Source organism: Aaosphaeria arxii, assembly GCF_010015735.1.
Source record: "Aaosphaeria arxii CBS 175.79 unplaced genomic scaffold BU24scaffold_5, whole genome shotgun sequence".
Taxonomy (NCBI): domain Eukaryota; kingdom Fungi; phylum Ascomycota; class Dothideomycetes; order Pleosporales; genus Aaosphaeria; species Aaosphaeria arxii.
In genome coordinates, this window is record NW_022983478.1 from 42,789 (window position 1) to 64,833 (window position 22,045).

Consider the following 22,045-nt stretch of genomic DNA (forward strand, 5'->3'; position numbering starts at 1 on the left):
ACAAGTAGGAGAGATCGTCTCGCAAACATGGGGGGAAGCTGTTCAATATGCCACCTCGCTCGCTTCGTGCTCGAAGTGTTTATTAGCACACCAACCACGAGGGTCAGCTCGCCAAGTTTGACCGTGCGGGCTGGACCCCGAGAGCCATAGAAAATGCCCCAGACGGGAATCCTTCAACATGTGGAGGATTGCACCAAATGCTGACCCCCGACTTCGCCTTGTACCGAATGTAGCAATGATAAATTAATCGTAACAGAAATTATTAACACAGCCAGAATGCCTATCTTCGTTCAAATTCGTCGATATCACGAATGCAGTTGCAGGTGAAATTGGCTCATGATGATTAGCAAACAGGAGGAGCACATCGGTAGCATGCATTTATATTTGTCAAGTGATGACCCGATCACCTTCAGTATCAACAGCTACGATGTATCCTTTGGATGTCGATCAAGTAACAAAAAACCGATAGACAAAAAACTCCCCTCAATAGAATGCAACTGATACGTCACATCTGTGCTAGAAATTATGTGTTACCCAGCTAGAGGCACGCATCACGTAGATTCAACATCATCACGACTTCCTTTCTTCAAGCGTTATCGTCCATGTGTGGCCACCGCACTGGGCTGGGCTGCCTATCATCAACTCCTCTTCGCCGGCCGCGCGCTTTCTTCACCTTAGCTCGGACTCGTCCTTGCCTGCCTCGGTCTTCAAAGTTCAGCATCCAGTCTAAAGTGAGGATGTCTGTTCCAGCATCAGTTCCCTCCGTCACCCATCGGTATGGGGATTTGAGAAGGATCTTCGCCTCGATATTGAAGTAGCCCCAACCAACTCGACGGACCTCGAATGGTGGGCCGTCAAGGGTGAGCTGGGGAGGGTGAAACGTAGGGTGCTATCCAGCCTGTTACCATATATCACCTTACACCAAAAGAACACCCATATCCTGGAACAAAACATACCAAGTTTATGCGAATCTGATGCACGATCTCAGATCTGGAACATTTCACGAAAAATGTCCAGTCATGTTGATTGTCCGAACCTGGCGATGCCCGTACCAGACTATGCTTGTTGCCTATCAATATTACCATGCTTTCGATACCGGCGACTCCCACGCGAGCCTCGTCTTCTTCCACCGCGCGCTCACGCCATGTATCTGGATATTTCTCCTCTAATGTCCTTGCTAGATCGCGGTCCAGCGCTGCCGTCGTAGCGGTTCGGCACATTGGACAGTTTGCTTGCAAATTTGCTCGATCGCTCAGGGCCTCGATATCGGCCAGGTCAATGTCGACATTGGATGGGCTGATGTGGTTCAGGGAAGAAGCATCCGCCCATTGTGCCATGCACGACCCGCAGAGAAGATGGTTGCATTGTGTTCGGACAGGTTCGTAGAGGAGAAGGTGACAGACTGGACACAGGTCGTCGTGTGCGATACTTTCGGACGGCGGGTTTGGGGCAGCCATAGGAATGCGCTCAGTTGCTAATCTTTTTTGAAGGCGACCACTTCGTGATGGGATTTGAGACGGATGACCATCTCAAATTTTGGTCGGAAGCAGAGCATATTTATAGTTGAGCAATGGTCAGAGTCTACCTGTAAACATTGATCATCGCAGCCATCATCATCCATCAGGCATCCATGAGCACAGCACGGTCCACCGCGGGGTAGCAGGCACGTGAGGTCGCGATCACATCGAGCAACCCCTGGGCAGATCTACCAAAACAGGAAAATTGTCATTGTTGGTGGCAACAACTGCCTCAATGGCCAAGTGTGCCACAGAGCTACAATTTCCGAGGTATGAATTGTAGAAAAGCCCATCCTGATCCCGTGACAGCTTTGTATCGCAAGTGAATCCGACGCAGTCGAGATATTGCTCACATATTGCGTGGTAGGGTAATGTCTGGCATGCTGATATCGTCCCCTTCCATCAGACCCATGATATACCGGCTACCGGAAAACCAATCCTGGACCGTGTTCTGTCCCATTGCAACTCCATCGAACGCGTTTAGATGATCACTTGATTCTGCAGCGTACGATGTAACGGGCCATGTCGTGTTCGGTGCTAGGCCAAGCGCACTCAAATACGGATCGAATTGATTAACGTTGATCCCGCTGAAGTCGTTCTGGGCGCGTTGTGTTCCGTAGAAGCCCACTGGGTCGGCGGTAGATCGATGGGCCTCAGCTTCCTTGGTCTTCGCTTCAATGTAATGTTTTGCTACCAGCAAGAATAGGTGGCACATTTTGTATAGTTTATCAGCGCCTTCAGAGGTACTCCTGCATGTCTCAAGAGAGAGGACAAACTCCGAGAGAGAGTACAGATCCTGCTCATGGCAATGTGTAACTGCGTTTGTGAACAAGACGATGAAGGGTGTGAATGGTGCTTGCAAGATTGCCCTATACAGTGTTCTTGTCACTAGCCGCACTTTGGTAAGTATAAGGGACAAGGACATACCAATGAACATAGCCCGTCCACAAGACCTCGTTTCCTTTGTGATTGAATTGCTTACTGCACGATTGGTGAGCACTCAAAGCAGCTCGAGATGATTCCAGACACTCTTCACTGAAGCTAACATTGTCCGCACTCATGGCGCGCTGGATGAGTGACGTGTTAGAGTAGTGGAGAACCACATCTGCATGGGCACCGGAAGGTCAGATTCTCATCGTTGCTGAGTTAAGTAAGACATGAACATACCTGAGTAGTAGAAAACGTCCCCAATAGCATCAAAGTCTACGCATCCTATGCATGTAAGCATTTATTAGGGCGTAGAAGTCATGTCACTTATCGTTACGTACCCTTTCTGGATGATGCAGTACTGAATGGTGAGCTATGCGAAGCCGATGGCTGTATGCCTGGAGTGCCCCCTGCATTGAACTCCGGGATTGGCGGGCCACGATTGTTAGACCTGGACGGGGCAGAGGGGGGGCGGTGGCGGTAGCCGCGGTCGACGAAATCGATGATGCTGCCGTTGCCACGTTCTGACCAAGCTTGATTCATGGCGTCCACGAGCTCCGTAGCGATACGTGCTCTCTCCTCATGAGGTCTTAGAAATGATGCAGGACTGAATAGCTGTTCGTATATACGACCCTGTATCTGCGCGACTTTTATCCAGTATACCTGTATTTCGAATCCTTTGAGATAGTTGGCGGAGCGGCCCAACTCGCCAGGTACGACGAATGGTAATGACATGTCCCAGTCTTGAATTAATGAAGCACGGCCCAGCCGAAGAGAAAGCATTTTGTCTAGAGTGTATATAAACCAGAAGCTGTGTATCTTTGCTGCACGTTCCTCTGCACTGTCATCTTTCATGGACGATATGCGATGATAGCCCAGAGAAGTAGCAAGTCCGATGGCTGTAGAGTTCATGATCCAGCATAGAGATGGTTTTGCTATTTCTACTGTATAGGATGCCTGCCCAAGTTAAGTATGCTTCTAGAAATGGGAAAATAGTGTCAAATTGCAGGAAGCATACTTACCGCCATCAGAAGTGCTTGAATGTTCTCGTATGAGGCTGGGATTAGCAGGTCTAATTGGCTCATGCCCATCTCCATCTGCACTCGACTTCGGCGTGTGTACTCTGGGTAATCTTCCATCTCGGATTGAGGAATGTCATAGTATACGAACTCAGTGAAGAGATTATACAAGACTCCATAGCAGAAAATTCGGCGGCATGGTGAGCATTCCTCGGGGGTATCATATACTTCTCGCATCATAGTTTTCACATTCTGCAAGTTCAGGAACGGGACTGGCCAGGGTTAATGTATACTCTGCATGCTGTAGGGATCGTATATTCTCACATATGACAGCGAGGCACATAGTTGGTTGCGCTAGAGTGTATTAGCGAGAACATCTTAATGACATGGATACCTGTCTCACTCACTAGCTGCTCGATCTAGAATGCTCTCCACGATATCCCATGGCGGCCGGTCCAAGTTTGTTGCCTCATTCTCAGATAACCTTTTCTCGAAGAATGCAGCTGCTTCGGTGGAGGCAGACGTGAGAACATTCTGCCTGCCTACCATGTCTTGCAAGGAGTTAAGCGTGGCCTTGATCTCGGCGTTTTGGCTGATGGAGGGTGTGCTCCCAATGGCCTTCTCAAGCACCTCTCGTGCAAAGCTGGATTGGGTGTGCATGGTAGTCTCGCCCTCGAATGCAGCTGGTGTGCCCACCTGCACTTCGGCAATCGAATTTGGGCTTCTGCTCGCTTTGTAGGAGCGGCCCTGACTGCCTTGCTCAGGACTATCTTTGCGTAGATCTATATTCTCAAGTTTGACTGTGAGTTTCTCGAGGACGGCTTCAATGCCCGCGAGCCGATCCTCGATACGGTCAATCTTTTTTTCATATTCATCTGAAATGTGTACCCTCTGCTTCTGTGCCTTTTGTGTAGGAGCAGTCGTTTGACAGGCTATACCATCACGAATTGATATTAGCAGGATCTCAAAGAAACAATGTCATGGGTTCCGTATGCCAACAAGCACCTAGGTGACTATCCACAACAGGCTGGTGTAACGAGGGTAGTGTGCGGGAGATTGGCTTACTCAATTTGCTTGCTCTGCAATTGGAACATGGGGTTGAACGGTCACAGCGAATTTTACGCGATCTGCAGGCATCGCAGGCGCGCTGGATCCGAGCGGAGCCATCAGCGGCAACGAGCACATCCATCTCGTCTTTGCCTGTGGTGGAATCCATAATGGAGTAATCAGGATGCACTTGGCATGCCGTTGGCGTTCGGAACGCGAGGAAAGCGATGCGATGAGTGGAGCGGAAAGGAGGCTGGATGAGAACACAGTGTGGTGGAGTGCGCAAAGTGTGACTGTATTGTTGCTGCGGTACTGAACGGACTGCTGGAAGCCTTACTCCATGGGTATCGACATGTGCGAGGTACTCGTAATGTCTCTGCTCTGAATGGGTTGCGTTGAGTATTACTGGGAAGTACAAAATGCGATGAGTGTATCTTTTTTTTCTCTCGTTTTGCTTTGCTCTAAACTACTCTGTACTATATCGAAAGTATCTGCCTGGCCTAATTACTGGTGGTTGGACTGTTGATGAGGCGGAATCCACGGGCTCCGGTCGCCAAGCCAGCCTCCACTACCTTTGAATGGATGTATTACGTAGATATCCTGCCTCTGCATCACCAATCCCCAGCAATTAATTCCTCCGTATACTCGTATATCCTCGCACTTAAGCCATTCTGCAGGGAATTCTGACTCATTTCGAGTCTTTCGTAGTAACAATGGAAAACATTCTTGTAACGCTTCTACCAGTGAACCGTGTCTAACGCCCTTGCGTGTTACGAAGGGCTCTACCCCCTCCACACTTGGCAGAAAGAAGTTGGCTTATAATACTGTAAGTAGAATAAGAGTATATATCGATGGAATCGTTGTCGTTTGGACCGATCCACGAGTAGTCTACAAAGAAGATAGTTATTACCCAAACCGACCTTGTTGCATTGACATCAAATCAGCGCCTGCGCATACCCTTCTTGGTTTGTTCCCAAATTCGTTATGTTCTTTTTCCTTGGCTTGCCCCCCTATGTTCTCTCTGTGAATCTCTAGGTCTCTCGGGTTCCACGGGTCCGTTTCGTGCTGACCAGACGTTCCGCCTAGCACTAATACCATTCGACGCATCTAGGTACATGTACCCGCAATCTGCGATCGTTTATATCCCTATGCGATCCGCCAGCTCTTGACTTTCCGAGCCACCCTCACCCCGTTTTCCCTATGACGAAATCAGAAAATCAAGAGAGGCCCAACAGCCGACAGCAAAGTCCAGCTCCTGACGTCCAAGACAAGAAAGCGGAAAATAGCAAAGAGGAGCGAAAGAGTAATGGCCTCGCTAGCTATTGGGTATGTTCTACTATGTTGATTGCACATATGTAATAAACTAATTTCGTGCCAGCGCATTTTCAGATATGCGGATCGTACAAGCTGGATACTCAACATAATTGCAGCGATTGCAGCGATTGCAGCAGGGACCATCCTCCCTTTGATGGACTTAGTCTTCGGAAAATTCGTCACAACATTCACAAGATTCGGAACTGGAACTCTTACACCCGCCGAATATCGATCAGAGACAGCTAAATTCACGTAATTTGCCTTGCCTTAAGATATCATCGCAGAACCGCTCAGACTGACTCTTTTAAGGATCTGGTTTGTTTACCTTTTCGTGGCAAGATTTTGTACAGTCTACATTCATTCGGTATGGCTTTCATGGCGATCTAGTGCGAAAGTGTACTGACTTTACAGGTGTGCGTCTCGGTGGCTGCTATCCGTACTACAAAAGCTTTGAGGGTAGACTTTCTTCAGAGCACTCTTCGACAGAATATCGCTTTTTTTGACGCGGCAGAATCTGGCTCAATTTCCACGCAGGCTGTGGTCAACGGAAACAACGTCAATAACGGAATCTCAGAGAAGCTGACACTGACCATACAGGCACTGTCACAGTTCGTCTCTGCTTTTGTCGTTGCCTTCGCAGTCCAGTGGAAGCTCACTTTCATACTCTTGAGTATTGTTCCGACAATCATAGTTGTTACCGGTATATGCATAGGCATTGATGTTAAACAGGAAGGATCGATTCTCGAAATCTACTCTCAAGCTTCATCTCTGGCTGAGGAAATGTAAGCCACACACATGGTTTTCAGAGATCGCTTGACGTGTGCTAATGGCAGAATTGTAGGTTTTCTACGATGAGGACAGTTCATTCATACTGGCTTCATCCTCTCTTGTCTCGTAAATTCGATGGCTTTCTAGCTGCGGCGATGAAGATTGGCATGAAGAAGTCGCCCAACTACGCAGTTCTCTTCTCCACTGAGTTCTTTTGTGTCTATGCTGGATACGGCTTAGCTTTCTGGCGTGGGATTCGTATGTTTGCATCTAGGGAGATCGATCAACCAGGCGAAGTATTCGTTGTGATCTTTGCAGTTATCGCTGCTGCTACTGCGTTGACGCAAATTGCCCCCCAAATCCTCGTCCTTACGAAGGCTACATCGGCGGCAGAAGAGCTTTTCCGCACCATCGACACGATTTCCGAAATCGACCCTCTTTCGAAAGAAGGAAAAGTACCTGAGGAATGTCTAGGAAGTATAGAGATCAAGGACGTGCACTTCTCGTATCCTGCGAGAGCAGACGTTCCTATTCTTCGTGGTCTCACTTTATCCATTCCCTCGAACAAAACCACCGCACTTGTAGGCGCTAGTGGATGTGGGAAATCAACAATGTAAGATATTTCGGTAATCCCCATTAATGATGGTACTGAACATTAAGTAGCGTCGGATTGTTGGAGCGATGGTACAATCCAGCCAGTGGATCAATCACCTTGGATGGCGTTGCTCTCCAAGACATCAACCTTAGCTGGCTCCGGTCAAATATGCGCCTGGTTCAGCAAGAGCCGGTACTTTTCAGCGGGACCATATACGAAAACGTTGCATATGGCCTGTATGGGACTGAAAAGGCTAACCTTACGAAAGACCAGCAACGTGCCCTGGTAGAGCAGGCATGTCAAGATGCATATGCCGACGAGTTCATAAACCGACTTCCAAAGGTACACATTACTCCGTTTCCCGGTCACAATCTTATACAACATTAGGCTGCCCGACAATGCACAAGTTGGAAAACTGCAGGGGAATCATGGCTAACAGCTTCCTATTTCACAGGGATACGAAACAGAGGTCGGTGAACGCGCAGCGATGTTATCCGGAGGGCAAAAGCAAAGGCTTGCAATAGCCCGCAGCATTGTATCAGATCCACGCGTGCTATTGCTCGATGAAGCAACCTCTGCACTTGATCCAAAAGCAGAGCGCATTGTTCAGAAAGCGCTTGACAACGTCTCAGCAAACCGCACTACGATAGTAATTGCCCATAAACTGTCTACCATCCGTGGTGCTGACAATATTTGCGTACTGTCCAGCGGGAACGTCATCGAACAAGGTACACATGAGCAGCTCCTAGATGCGGATGGCGCATACGCGCGTCTTGTGCGCGCCCAGGACCTAGGTCACGCTGGCGAAAAAGATGATCCAGAAAAGAGTCAGACAGAAAAGCAGGATCTGAGCCTTGTTCGCACGCAGACTCATGTGACGAACGCAGAAGACACCAAAAAAGACCAAGGAATGCGCGACGGAATCAATTATGGCCTTGTAAAGTGCATCTATCTAGTTCTCAGCGAACAAGGAAAACTATGGCCATGGTTCATCCTTCTCACCATAGCGGCGGTGGCTGGAGGATTGACCTTCCCGGCCCAGGCAATCCTGTTCTCTCGTGTTGTGAACGCATTTCAATTACCTCCGGGCGAGTCGGTGGATCAAGGTGACTTTTATGCCTTGATGTTCTTCGTAGTCGCGCTTGGGAACTTGGCTGTTTATGCAATTATTGGATGGGCGAGCAACGTTGTGGCGCAGGTATGCGAGCATGAATCACGCTCAGGAAGCTTTCTTTGATTTGCATCTGAACTGACATCTTGCAGCATGTTTCACGCCACTATAGACTGGAGATCTTAGAGCTGATCCTCAAGCAAGACATGGTTTTCTTTGACGAAGAAGAAAATGCAGCTGGAGCGCTCTCATCCCGCCTTTCCCTATATCCAAATAATCTTGTTGAGTTATTAGGCTTCAACCTTATGCTCATCCTCATCAGTTGTGTCAATGTTATCTCGAGCTCCATCTTAGCTCTCATCGTTGGGTGGAAGCTTGGTTTGGTGGTGGTATTTGGAGCCCTACCCCCGATGATAACGGCGGGATATCTTCGCATTCGATTGGAATTCAAACTAGAAGAGGCAACAAGCAAACGTTTCTCGAGTAGCGCTGCGCTTGCTTCTGAAGCTGTATCCGCTATACGCACAGTCTCCTCGCTGGTACTGGAACGATATATCATGGAGAAGTACCACGAGCGCCTTGATGGAGTTGCCGGACGGTCTGTAAAGGCTTTGATATGGACCATGTTCTGGTATGCCCTGACACAGTCTATCAATTTCTTGGCCATGGCCTTGGGATTCTGGTGAGTTCTCCATAAGTATCGTCTGGTTCCTTGCTAAATCTTCTAGGTACGGAGGCCGTCTTATCTCATACTACGAATACACGACTTCGCAATTCTTCATCATTTTCATAGGTAGGGTCTTCGATTTTCCTAACCACAGAGATAGGGTTAAAGCTAACAGTTGAATAGGAGTGATATTCGCCGGTGAGGCAGCAGCATCCTTTTTCTCATATACTACGAGCATCACGAAGGCCCAAACGGCCGCAAACTACCTGTTCTGGCTACGAAGGCTCGAACCAACAGTGAAGGAGGACCCAAGCAAACCACCGCATGGTGACAGGGATGAAAAAGAGGAGCCAACTCGCATTGAATGCCAGGAGGTCAACTTTGTTTACGCAAGCCGAGCCAATTCGAAGGTATTGGATGGCATTGATATCGATGTGCAACCCGGACAGCACATCGCCCTTGTTGGGGCATCGGGCTGTGGCAAATCCACAATGATAGCTCTTCTCGAACGTTTCTACGATCCGATATCTGGAAAAATCAATTTCAATGGGTTGTCCCTAGCCGATCTGTGTCCCCGAAAGTTCCGCTGTAGGGTTTCCCTAGTACAACAGGAGCCCGTTCTGTACCAGGGTTCCATCCGAGAAAATATAGCTATGGGTGTCGATGAAGATGTCACTGATGCGCAGATTGAAGACGCTGCCCGGCAATCGAATATCTTGGATTTCATCACCTCCTTACCCGAGGGATTCGCAACGATGTGTGGAAACAGGGGGACGCAACTCTCAGGAGGCCAGCGACAACGTATCGTCATCGCGCGGGCTTTGATTCGGCAACCGAAACTCCTTCTTCTTGACGAGGCAACATCGGCCCTGGACACGGAAAGTGAAAAGGTGGTTCAGCTGGCGCTGGCGAAAGCACGATCAGGGCGAACGACTGTCGCAGTCGCACATCGATTGAGTACAATCAAAGATGCGGATGTTATCTTGGTGTTTTCCAAGGGTCAAATCGCGGAAAAGGGTACACACTCAGAACTTTTATCCAAACGAGGCATGTACTATGAAATGAGTCTCGGCCAGAGTCTTGACAGGAGTATTCCGGCTTAGTCCAAGGGATAGACGGCATGTACTATATTTAATGTAATCATATCTTCTCTCTATTGCCAGAGTCCTTCGGACTCTGCACGTGGCAATCATTAATAAAATAAACGTGTACCTACCTATAAGTCGCTTTATGAGGAAGGATACAATTAGAACCTTGGTACTTGTTTCGACCCCTGCGTGTATGAATTACAGCTAACTTCCTGTACTTGGATCTGCTATTGATGGGTATTTATCTGAAGTGGGCAGGCAGTGGTTCGTTCTGCTCATTTCGGCACCGTCGTTGTAGGGCTTACCACGATGGCATCTCCAGAGCCGAACCGTCAGAGCTCATTCTCTTATGAATTGTCTCATCAAAATGATGTGAGGCTGGATGAGACTTTTGTGCGATTGGCTGTTACATTCTATTTATGGCTCGATACTCTATATACACAAAAGTCGCTCCCCTAACTATGCTTTGCATCCTACTTAGCCTTTCGTGGAATGTACAATGTTCCCACTTGACAAAGTACTACAGTATCTGCTTTGGCATTTTCCTGTCTCGTTAGAATCTTGCACCTAATTCACCGTCTCCTGAACATTCTCACCCCTCTTCATATAGTCAGCCAGCCATTCGTCAGAAACCCAGATTTGTTCAAAGCGATGTCGAGAGATGAGTCTCATATGCTCAGGGCATTCTGTCCAACTTTCAACACCGAACAGTTCATGCTGCTCAGCTGCCCACCGAAGGTTCTCCGCCCATCCACTGACATCTCCGGGATGTGGTTGATCGATATGGTGCAGCATCCGAAAAGGAGGGTAATCTCGCGAGCACAAGAATGCGTACGGACTGAATATGCTGGTTACGGCCGGATATCGAAATGTTCCGAAAACCATTAGAAGATTCTGGGTATCCGCAGAGTCCCATTTAACCGAGTCTGGTGCGGTCGCAAGAGTTGCAGGACGACGAACATAGTTCATGAAGTCGGGATGGGACGGTAGCACACGTCCAAACCTGTTTGCTTGTAAGCTCGTTTGCCCTGAATCGCTTGGTGATGAGATGGAGATGGCATCTTGTCCCATTGTAGTACCGATAGTACCAATAACTTCCCCAGACAAAGTTTTTGTTCGTTGCATCTGTGCGGGCAACAGCCTTGGAGTGCCCTTTGGTATTCCGGTATTGAGCAGCATAGGAGATTTATGAGGCTCTAGTTGATTCGGTGAAGCCATTGGACGTGGTGTAGTTGTGAGCGACATAGTTGCCGATGTTGACTGAGAAGCACGTTTCCTTGCGAGGTTGATGTATGTGTTTTGCTTGACCCACTTGTCCCATTTCTCAAGAATGTATCGATCTGTATGCTCCGTACTTGGCGGATGAGGCCCACCTATGTGTTCCAAGAGCTCGTCGTAGTGTGTGGGGTATTGCCAGTGCTCGTTGGGGTGTTCGACAGCGTAAGTGACCATCCTGGTAAGATCTAACGCATCGTTACCAGCAGGGTATTTCTTGACTCCATTTGCCAAGTGGGAAAATGGAATCGGGCCTGCCGGATCTCCTTTCTCTCCTATTTCGCATGGTGTCTTGAATCCGGCAACACTGAGATCTTCTTCGTTCCATGATGCAGCAATGTCTTTATGCCACAACTCGTGGATCCCACAAGTCCAACCGTCGAAGCCGGCCTTTCTCATAGTTCGGTAGAGCAACGATCCACAGATGTTGGCGCTCCATTCGTTTTTTTGCGGGAACCGATTGGTACTGATTATTCCGTGAATACCTTGCCTGGTACCGCCGTTTGAAAAGAATCGATAAACCACGTCTGCACACCTGAGACCGCCCGGGAGAAATGTTAGAATCTCAGCCGCGGTGAGATTGGCTGATGCCGGGAAGGGGAGATTCTCCAAAAGCATGATGCTATGAGTGCTGAAGATCCTCTCGATTGCATTAGGTACTTGACGAAGGATGCGCCGACTCTGCTACTGCAACAGGGTGTCGTGGAAAGAAGAAAACGAAATTGATTGGCTTTGTGTTGGCAATCAAATGCGGGTGGGCCTGGGCATTGTTTACATATTTTTGTTGTTCATTCACAATGTGACAATCTTATCCCACCTTCACTACCTCTGAAAGGTGGCAGACAGTGTTTGTGAGTAAGCATATGCTCCTTTACTTCGCCCGAATAGTAGACCGTGATTCTAGAACACTCCAGGACTCTCATTTAACTCCTCTGGAAGATGGTAGGTGGTAATTCTGCAGTAAACAGACAATGACTGCATCTTCCTTTGTGTGTTAACTTCACTGTGGTTTGGTTTGGCGGGTTTGTACCTTTTCTAGATTGTATATGAAGACCATCTTTGCACAATGCCCACACCTGCTACCACAACTTTGTTTATACACATCTATATCCGTTCACTACTAAAGCGTGACCAACCGCTTTCCAAGATGATTATTCAACAAAATCAGTTGCCTGTGAGTCTCCCAGTAAGGCCATCTGTCTCAATCAATTGATTACTAACGCATATCAAGTTTCTCCAGAGCCTGCAACATGGCTCGGGGTTCGGTAAAGGACGCCTTTGGCGAGGGCGCTCCCCCTTCCAACTTAGACTTTCCTAGAGGAAACCTCACGGCCGCTGAAATTATAGCCTACTTCCCACATTGGCTGAAGAGTGTGGATGTGATCCAACGATTTGCCAACAATGGAGCAACGGCCAAGGTTATAGCACAAATGATGAATAGGTTCCGTACTTTTGACCACCACATAAGTTACCCGGCAAATTCTATAACTATAATGATGCAACACCCCATGCGGCGACAACACCCACAGTGGACGCTTGGTAAATACATAACCTTCCTCACAGAAGCTGAGAAAAGAGCTTGGAATAACCTGAATATCGACGTGGGTGGTTTTCGAACTCCTCGCATCACTCATCCAAAGGCCGGCAATATGAACCACGCCGCAAACCACCCAGTGCCACCCATAAACTTTCGTGACCTCGCCAGACACATCAAGCAACATCCCACTGGGGACGATGCCCTTGACCTCACGCGGTGCGTACAGTATGCAATCAATAACCCAGAGCGGGAATGGCTGTTCCCAAGAGACTTTCAACGACTCGTCAACCGCATCGGCGGGCCCAAGCAAGTGTCAAATGGTAATCTCGACCGTGCTGTATTCACACGTTACGCAAATGGAGGCCGTATAGGGCATCCCATACAAGTAGGACCGCCCCCTCCTCCTCCTCCTCCTCCTCATCCTCCTACTATTAATCCTCCAATTCAGCCTTCTCCTCATCCTGTTCTTCCTGCCGCTCCTGCTGCTGGCTCAAAGCGGAAGCGTCCATCATGGGAATCTCAATCCGAGGCATCTGCATCATCCAAGCGTCCCCGTATAGATAACCCATCGGAAGAATCGGAAGAAAATGTGCAAGAAGACATAGAAGAAGCTACGGAACAAACTACAGAACCAAACATAGAGGAGGCTGTAGAAAATGTAATAGGGGAATTCGTACGCAGATCCGTGGATGACGCCGTGGAAAAAAATCACGATAATCCTGAAAGTAACGAAGATGAAGTCGAAAGCGCTGACACAGATGAACTGGATTCGTATACTCACCCAGGGTTACATGCGCCAGCGACCTTTTCAAGTACTGGCTACAGTCAGAGTACTGGTTTTGTAGGACATATTGACAAACGGCATAAGAGGCCCAGACCCGTCGAGGAAAGTGACGGTGATGATAGCACTATTCCACCGAAACGCCCCCGTCTGTTGGCTCAAGAACACACGACGGACATTCATTTGCCAGCAACAGATGGCCTCTCACATGACGGTTCTGGAATGTCCCAATACGGGTACATGGGCAACGAACATGGAAACTTCAGTTTCTGTCCCTACTCTCTGACTTCTGTTACCCCAGATCCCGCTGGAAGCACTCCAGGATATTTCGATAATATCCAGAACACAACTCCGACACCAGTGTTTCCGGAGACGGTCACCCCAGCCCCTGATCCTATATCCCAACCGGTGCAAGAAAGCCAGACCGAAGGAAACAAAGAGAAACCACCGCCGTATCTTGAACCATTACCACTGCCAGAATTTAGACCCATCATACATTTCTATAATGTGCACGAGTATGCGGCAGACGGTGCTGTCGACCAATGGGATTCCGCATACGATTTCTATCGCAGGACCGCGTATGGGATTGCCTTACCAAGGCTGGAAGCGCCACACCGCGAGCTGCATCGACTGAGCGTACCGAACGACGGAGACATAGGCGAATTTGCGGAAAGTGTCCGTTGGGCGAGGCAACAATGGGACTGGTACGGATCGGTCTGGCTCGAGAATCCATTCTCGCTGGCTTTTATATATGAGCACCGTAAAATGACCTTATGGCACAGCGATGTCCTCGATAAGCTTTTATGAGACGATGATCAAGATGAGTCTGTATGAAAGTTATATAACCTATGACGAATATTTTTAGTAATCAGTGGTGGCGGGAAAACGACTGGCACCGACTGGTCTCGGTGTAAACGAAAACCGTATATTATACCCACTGGGGAAGGATGCAGGGGGATCATCTTGATAGTTTTGCACGATCTTGTAATTTCGTACGATTTGATATTTTCGCAAGGCGAGAAAAGGTTCAATAGCGAGGAGCGGAATCCCCATCGATGAAAGATGCGAGGATGACTTGTCGTTTTTGCGTAGCGCCGAGAACAGGGTTGACTTGGTTAAGTCGGGTAACGATTCAACGAGACTCACATGGACGGCAAGTATGTGGAATATTTGATATTGTGTTGTAACAAAAGCTTCCAACGTGAACAGAGTGATACCTCGTAAGTACACAGCATCCTTATTGGACCTGATGGTAAGGGAAAGAGTGACGAGGTGGTGGCTAATGCATGTGCATGCATGTGCCGATGAGGTGCCGTCGACTGTTCGGCTCGCATGCTGTGTTTGCTAGGGATTAACATTGTTTTTACTTCTTTTGCCATGTAGCTTGATTCTATTGGAGTAGGTTTGGAACGGGGTTTTGACACATGGTTTGGTCCATGTCAAGGACTAAAGCTTCGTCGAACCTTGCTGTGATTAAAGTTAGCTACATAACCTGACGGCGGAGTACTAACACTGACCTTTGACAATGGTGCCGTCCTGGCCCGAATCTACCATGGTCTCGTTTAGCCCACATACTTGTACAAGGCCTGGAACTTCATATAGTTTCGAACCGAGAGTCACTCTAGTAAATACGACATTGCAGATGCTGCTCTCAGCGACTTGGGTGAGGGTCATTCATAACTACAATGTAGATGAATAATGTGTACTTTGTGTCGCAAGGGGAGATGCGCACAACTGCGCTGTGTAGGTAATGCTCCTGTCCCTGAGACCCTGAACTTGTACGCGCGACATTATGGAGATACCGTCTGCGAACCGCCGTTACAGGCTGTGCGCCACTCTCAACCCTTACTCCCAGACATGAACTGTGCCTGGGATCAACCCTCGTGGCAAAGCGTTATGAAACGTGCTTCTTCCTCCCCATGTTTGCAGCCACGACGATCCTCCCGAGTCATGCTAGTGTTCAATCAAGGTTTACGTGGTGAAGACTAGCGCCATGAGTCTACACCCCGATTCGCTCATCTTCACACACTTGCAAGAGTTTGTGCATAGTTCTAGAGTCTCTTTCTTGGGGAGTTTCTTGGGGAAAGTATAGATAGCAGATAAAGTTTACAATATTCACCTGAAGATCAGCCGAACACCATGTTTATTCCCGTCATGGTTCATGCGTGATCAACTTATAAGACAAAGACCGCCCTGGTTCGGCCCCTCCCACGACATTGGCGCTCGACAATGGGCGTTTATACGTTCTTTCAGGCATTCTTGTGCCTGCTCTTTTTGTTGCAGGCAACAGCACATAATTTCACACTCGACAGCCGGGCACTGTCCATTGGAGATGTACCGAAATGCGGCGTTCGTTGTCCACTCCATGTGTACATACCTTGAAACAGCTAACATATGTACAGTTGCAGTGTCTTATTCAGCTCGTCCCAGCCAGCGGTTGTCCCCTTGATGATTACGAATGCCAGTGTCGAAACGAAGATCTCGCAAAGGGTGTCTCATCATGTTTACTTCAGAAATGTACAATGTCAGACATCTTAGGTAAAGTGAACTCCACCTGCACAGGGTTTACCATGTTTTAACGATCATGGGATGCAGATACTGCCAGAGTTCAAGCGGTCATGTGCAATCTTTCCACTGAGGATAAATCTCATGACGTAATGCTGTATATATCTCTCAACTATGCCGTTGCGTTTACCTTCGTGACAATGCGCTTTGTTGGAAAACTCTTGTCCAAACGCATCACGCCTGATGATTGGATTATCGTAGGGGCAATGTTGCTTGCAGCTCTGCCCTCTGGTTGCATAATCACGAGTGAGTTTACTGTTTGCGCAGTCACGTTGCCGATAAAGGCTGACTCCAGCAACAGTGACAAAAATTGGATTTGGGAAGCATCTCTGGAATCTGGAACACGGCCAACTGAAAGAATGCCTTCGACTTTTCTATGTTGCATGGTCAAGCTACATCCTCGTTCTTGGACTCATCAAGGTTTCCCTCATCATGTTTTACGTCCAGATCTTCCAGTATCCAAAGTTTCGCGTCATCGCTTATACGATATTGGTGTATATCGTGCTATCCACGTTGGTGATTTTCCTTGCGACAATCTTTACGTGCACACCAATCCCATCTTTCTGGAACCGCGATATCAATGGGAAATGTCTCGACATAAACGCCTTGGCTTATGCAAATAGCGCCAATGCTATTGCGCATGATGTTATCTTGTTGATCCTTCCCTTGGTGTGTATTCGTAAGCTCAACATGGCCCGGTATCGCAAAATTGCCGTGGGTGCCATGTTCTGCATTGGAACTTTGTACGTCATTGGAATTTCTTTCAGCCGACAACAACTAACGTCTGGCAGTGGTTGCATTACTACTATCGTACGCCTACACTCTCTCTTGACATTCAAGATTGGCATGGACCCAACGTGGGATTACGTTCCCGTAACCATCTGGACTGGACTGGAACTTGGTAGCGGCTTCGTCTGCGTCAGTCTGCCCTCCATACGCATTCTTCTTAAGATGATCCTCCCAAAGAGGTGCCTGAACTTCTTCACGTCTATCAAGAGCAACTCCAGTCGAGATCGTAGCATCCCAACACCTATGCATCACCGGGAAGGAAGCAGGGGCAAGAAAGCAAGAGAAACGTGGTACAATCTATCGGTCCAGGGGGGAACTGATGATGGGTCAAATGAAGAAGGTCTCGTTGAGAATCCTTCTCAGAAGGAATATAGAAGAGACGGTATTTGGAATATTGCAGAGCGATGGCCGACAGAAATAAGTACGGTGCATCTTACGAGAACGAGTGTTACATCGCATGTTTCTGGGGATTGCGAAAGCCTCAGAGAGGAGGAGTGTGAAAGGCAAGAAGCCAAGCCCTCAAATTATCGACATTTATGTCTGAGCTGTGGAAGTCAAAGTGACTTGATCACGGCCCTACCAAGGATAGGTTGCTTACCAGATCAAAGTTTTAGTCGTGATGACCCACATCACCCTCATAGAAATTCCTATGACCAAGCGTAAAATATGTATCACCACGAATTATTGAATAGTAATAGTAAATTTAATGTTAGTATTTAATCTTGTATGAAAGTTTGTCAGCGTGCTCCTTTCTGTTCTTGTTTCTACAGTATTGCTAACGCATTGGGCGGACTACCAACACCGCCAGGTACATTCCCAGGTGAGCTGGTAAGCAGGAAATGCCAACGTCCTAGCTCTTTACATGCCGTAGCAAGCTCTTCCAAATGCCACAATTCACCAATTGGCATGCCCCAGAGAGGAAGCAAAGTAGCGTGGAGACTCTTCTCTAGACTTGGCGACGGCCACGCCTCGAAGTTGGCCGAATCGGTCGCCGCGGCTGCGAAATAGTTGTCGTGCAAGAAATCCTTCATATCTTCTGAGGCCTGCAGTCCTGAGTAACTCTGTTCGAATGCATCCATTGCTGCCCGCTTCTCTCTTTCAACAGCGTTCAAGGATGCGTATCGGCTCAACCAGCCTGTTCGAACGAGCAGAATATCACCAGTTTCGAAGTTTACACCCTGTGACCTGGCACATTCACTTAAGTCGGAAGCGGTGATCGGATGATCGGTAAATGGGTCATAGGACTCCTTTTTCCAGCCATAAACATCTAGGAGGACGCCACGACCGACGATGCCTCTTTTCGCCCAAGCATCGATTCCAAGTCGGGTTGTCAAGGAGAGGTCATCGCCTTCTTCTCGGGAGAGATCGTCAGTTTTGAGCCCGTTGTAAAAGAAACCACTCTTTGGATCAGCGAAATGGCGAAAACCGTCCCATTGGCTGCTTGATTGCGTATTGTATGTCAATTGGTCGTCGTTGAAAGCTCCTGGTCCAAGTTTGTGAATCTGGTGATGAAGACCTTTTCTTCCAAAAAGGGCTGGATCGGGTATGTTCAATGGAAGGTTCAAAGATACAACATGCCCTGTTGTCACGGAATTGGTAGCCTTGCGGATACGCTCTGCGGTAAGGAGGTTCAGTCGACCGAGCTGCTACAAGAAAGCTTTTCTCCATGCAAATGCATACAACAAATTACATGTCGTACCTCATCTGAGCCTCCCCAGAACCACTCAGAGTCTTCTGGTGTACCAGCTATGTGGGGCAAATCTGCTCTTCTTGGGAAGGTGGACGCTTCTCCATGAGGATCTAAACGCATATCTTTTGATGTATTGTTTAATGGCTTAATCGATCGTGAAAACGGTACGTTGTGTCACCTAGGATAATAATGTATCAAATTTACCGGTTACAGCACCGTTGGATTTGGTATGTGCTGTAATACCTTCGATGAGGTCGTCATTATTTCATAGCTGTTGTTATCGATAAAAGTATTCGTATTTCATCACACCACCACCCGTACTAACAACTACCTACAACATGCTGAGTTATACTGTACGTACAGCATGTACCCCGCCGGATCAATTTTGCTATGCCCCCCAAACAAAGCGACAGCTCGTCATCCATCAACCGCACTGTTTCGCTATCATTTCACCTGTCTATCAGACGATTATGCCCGTTACCTATGAACCCAAGGTCCGTCAGATTAAGTGCTTCTAATAATGCCATTTCAATACACGGATGGGGAACTGAGTCTAACCAACTGAGACCCACGCAATGCTCGATAACATATTTACGCCTCGATAGTAATCAGTAGTGATCGCCGAGTGATCGACAATGAATCAGTTTAGAATTCATCTACTCGTAGCACCTTATCAGGCCCAAGGAATGAGTTTGGGACGTCTGCTAGCATATTGGTGTCCGAGTCGTAAGGGCAAGACGGTAGTTTTAGACCGAGACTAAACCGATACTAGCAAGAAACGGCTGGATGGCTTCAAGCTGACTACGTTCGGTGACGCATAGGAATACGAGAAAGAGAGATGATCCTCAAAAGCAAAGAGCGTTGTCAGTCGGGGCGAACTTCTGTCAATGTTTCTCCGGAGACACATTTACGAGGATGTTGGACTTTCTGTAGTGACGTGGGTACCGCAGCCTGTCGTGAGCTTGCTATATTCAAAGCCTCTAGGGAACGTGGTCGGAACGTAGGTGACTTAGGAGATGACAACTCCAGAGATTTGCTCAAGTTTTGTTCAGCCTCCACTGAGCCGAATGTAAGCCAATGTATGACAATGGCATCCCAGGTAACTAGATGTAGCCATCAGTAAACAATTCTAGACTGCCTCAGTTGACGACTGGGCCCACTTACCGTCAAGGACACAAATGCCGAGACATATCAAGGCAAGCTCCCGTCCCTTGGTAATATAGAACTGAATCATGTTGGCAATGGTCGGCAGCATGATCAATATGCTTCCCGCAACGCTCTTCCATAGTAACGCCCTGATGTTTTTCTGGACTGCAGTCTCTTGTTGTCCGGCAACACTGACGATTCTCTCTCTATTGGCTGCAAATACCCCGTCCAAGGTAGCTATCCCATGGAAGCTGACCAACGGTCGGAGTAAGTAGAAGAACACGCCTGTCAGTGCCACATCAACCGCAATGTCGACCACCATGAATGGAATGGAAACCTTTCCCGGGATTCCCATATAACACCTGTTGTCTCCTCGCATTTCAATGATTGGGTGGAGGTATGCGTTGATGGAGACGCCAACAAATGAGGCGATAACCATCGCCATGCATCCCCAGTAGAGCCAGTCGCGTCTTCGCTGTACAAATGGGGCACGAACGACATGAACCCTCTCCACGAGGAAGATATATCTGCCGATATTAGCAACTGACTCGGATAGAGAAGCGAGCGGCAGCAGCATACATAACACCTTTGCTCGCGGTATAGAATATCAAGCAAACCCAGGTTGCAGCAAAGCACAGATTGTAATGTTCGAGACCTTGACCTGATAGCAATACCGTAGACGATATTAGGAACAGGATTACAAGACCATACAATAACAGGACGAGCATCGACGTTAGGTTCCGTTTCATCAAGGCATTCCGCCTCAATTTTGTGAACCGGGATCCTTCATACTGTCAGTCAGTCGCAAAGCGTGCGAGTCTTGCCACGAGTGGGGTCGCATACCTAGAAGGAAAGAGAGCACCATCATGCAAATTAATGATAGTACAGTGACTATCGTACGATCCCTCGGTGGTTCTCCTGTGGAAGTGTCCGTCTGGGTGTTTCGGCGGTCCAGTGCCGCGCCATAGCGGCGCTGCACGCCCCCGTCGGCAATGAATGGTAAGGCATCTACGGCAACGAGCCGAGTCAACCACAGCCAGACCATTTGCTTCATCCCCCTACCCTTCTGGTTGAAGATGTTGAAGAATCGACGCGTGGGCGAGGTGAGGGAAGAAGAAGATCAAGTGGCGCCGAAGGACGTGCAAGCTGCATTACATACATTGTGTGTTGTGGCTTCCAGCCCTTTGCCAAGGGAAAAGTTGATTTTTCCTAAACATAACTCGATTCTCGCTGAGGACTTGGACATGTCCTCGGACTCATTGGATCCGATTTCAGAGTTGTTCATGGGCAAGCGGGCTAGCGTCCGATTGGTGTTGTTGGCTTGTGTTATTCGACCGTCTCTGTAGATCTGGCGCCGGCCGAAAGTCAATTATCGGTGGCTTGAGGCTGGATCTACGACTAGCATTTGCGCCATACAAAAGTAATATGTACGTGACTCCCTTCTTTGGGTCTCTGAGTGGTGTTTCCTACGAAAGTCCAGAATATCAAGCCACTGAGAGGAAAACCCCAGGCTTTATTTAACAATGTACATTTCGAGGCTGGCTGGCATGGTCCCAATCTAGAGGGGCCAGTGTTGGAAATACCTGCATAGTAGCGTAACTTTATCGTGAACCAAGCACCACACTAGCCCTCAAACACGATCCACTGCGGGCAGTGTCGTTATGATGGACTTGATGAAGGATTAGAGTTTAAACTTGCGTCTTTCACACAGTGAATGTGGCCCCGAAAGTGCGTGCTACGAATGAAATACAGATTCGAAATTATGCTGAACAAGTTTCCTTTTGCGATTGGACGTATCGTTACTCCGTACAATAAATAGTAATAACGAGCCATCGTAACGATTTCAATGCACTTCTAATATCCTAATAACCCACACAATATGGATCCTCGAATTCTTGTTATTGTCACCGCAATCATGCATTTCCTATATGGGAAATATCAAGTTTGTGTTGCAAAGAAAACAAACGCGATTAATATATTGGTGGCGCATACAGCCCCAGCCATCACAGCAACTTCAGCCTATCAAGAATAGAATACGTCTAGTATTTTCACACCCGAATCAAATGACCACCACTTGAATATCATTCTGATAGAATGATCTGTTCAATGTTTACCACAATCGACAAAAGGTTGCGAGATCTGATGAGTCGCTGCATATTTGTTCCTTGTGGATGTTCTCGCAGATCAGACATGGCATTGATGAAGAGGA

The 22,045-nt window shown here is 48.0% G+C and overlaps 8 protein-coding genes across 8 annotated transcripts; 3 read left to right on the forward strand and 5 right to left on the reverse strand.

The window, feature by feature from the left end:
• Positions 1–664: 664 nt before the first annotated feature.
• Positions 665–1,448, reverse strand: BU24DRAFT_315275 (uncharacterized protein; the record flags this gene model as incomplete). The annotated part of the gene is made up of 2 exons (XM_033522866.1): positions 665–889; positions 957–1,448. Coding segments are annotated over 2 exons (717 nt in total), but the record flags the coding sequence as incomplete, so codon positions are not given.
• Positions 1,449–1,661: 213 nt separating this feature from the next.
• On the reverse strand, positions 1,662–4,557 carry BU24DRAFT_481483 (uncharacterized protein; the record flags this gene model as incomplete). The annotated part of the gene is made up of 8 exons (XM_033533176.1): positions 1,662–2,386; positions 2,445–2,622; positions 2,685–2,729; positions 2,786–3,401; positions 3,467–3,735; positions 3,788–3,817; positions 3,871–4,352; positions 4,529–4,557. 8 exons carry the CDS (start codon positions 4,555–4,557, stop codon positions 1,867–1,869), a joined length of 2,169 nt encoding a protein of 722 aa, XP_033382449.1. The 3' UTR covers positions 1,662–1,866.
• Positions 4,558–5,382: 825 nt separating this feature from the next.
• Positions 5,383–10,332, forward strand: BU24DRAFT_423153 (P-loop containing nucleoside triphosphate hydrolase protein). Its single transcript, XM_033528168.1, has 10 exons — positions 5,383–5,836; positions 5,889–6,076; positions 6,134–6,188; positions 6,236–6,606; positions 6,666–7,205; positions 7,256–7,529; positions 7,642–8,385; positions 8,451–8,980; positions 9,027–9,091; positions 9,149–10,332. The coding sequence occupies exons 1-10, from the start codon at positions 5,711–5,713 to the stop codon at positions 10,066–10,068; spliced, it is 3,813 nt and encodes a 1,270-aa protein (XP_033382450.1). The 5' UTR covers positions 5,383–5,710; the 3' UTR covers positions 10,069–10,332.
• A 288-nt stretch (positions 10,333–10,620) lies between these two features.
• Positions 10,621–11,946, reverse strand: BU24DRAFT_347885 (uncharacterized protein; the record flags this gene model as incomplete). The annotated part of the gene is made up of 2 exons (XM_033523540.1): positions 10,621–11,063; positions 11,133–11,946. 2 exons carry the CDS (start codon positions 11,944–11,946, stop codon positions 10,621–10,623), a joined length of 1,257 nt encoding a protein of 418 aa, XP_033382451.1.
• A 632-nt stretch (positions 11,947–12,578) lies between these two features.
• On the forward strand, positions 12,579–14,501 carry BU24DRAFT_451259 (uncharacterized protein; the record flags this gene model as incomplete). Its single annotated transcript, XM_033531089.1, has 1 exon — positions 12,579–14,501. The coding sequence occupies one exon, from the start codon at positions 12,579–12,581 to the stop codon at positions 14,451–14,453; it is 1,875 nt and encodes a 624-aa protein (XP_033382452.1). The 3' UTR covers positions 14,454–14,501.
• A 1,374-nt stretch (positions 14,502–15,875) lies between these two features.
• BU24DRAFT_441763 (uncharacterized protein) lies at positions 15,876–17,663 on the forward strand (the record flags this gene model as incomplete). The annotated part of the gene is made up of 6 exons (XM_033530468.1): positions 15,876–15,995; positions 16,049–16,184; positions 16,242–16,457; positions 16,513–16,954; positions 17,003–17,226; positions 17,338–17,663. 6 exons carry the CDS (start codon positions 15,876–15,878, stop codon positions 17,661–17,663), a joined length of 1,464 nt encoding a protein of 487 aa, XP_033382453.1.
• A 51-nt stretch (positions 17,664–17,714) lies between these two features.
• Positions 17,715–18,810, reverse strand: BU24DRAFT_370817 (putative cyclase; the record flags this gene model as incomplete). The annotated part of the gene is made up of 2 exons (XM_033524445.1): positions 17,715–18,643; positions 18,700–18,810. The coding sequence occupies 2 exons, from the start codon at positions 18,808–18,810 to the stop codon at positions 17,765–17,767; spliced, it is 990 nt and encodes a 329-aa protein (XP_033382454.1). The 3' UTR covers positions 17,715–17,764.
• Positions 18,811–19,554: 744 nt separating this feature from the next.
• BU24DRAFT_349306 (uncharacterized protein) lies at positions 19,555–20,881 on the reverse strand (the record flags this gene model as incomplete). The annotated part of the gene is made up of 4 exons (XM_033523598.1): positions 19,555–19,793; positions 19,855–20,363; positions 20,416–20,620; positions 20,680–20,881. The coding sequence occupies 4 exons, from the start codon at positions 20,879–20,881 to the stop codon at positions 19,555–19,557; spliced, it is 1,155 nt and encodes a 384-aa protein (XP_033382455.1).
• Positions 20,882–22,045: the final 1,164 nt, after the last annotated feature.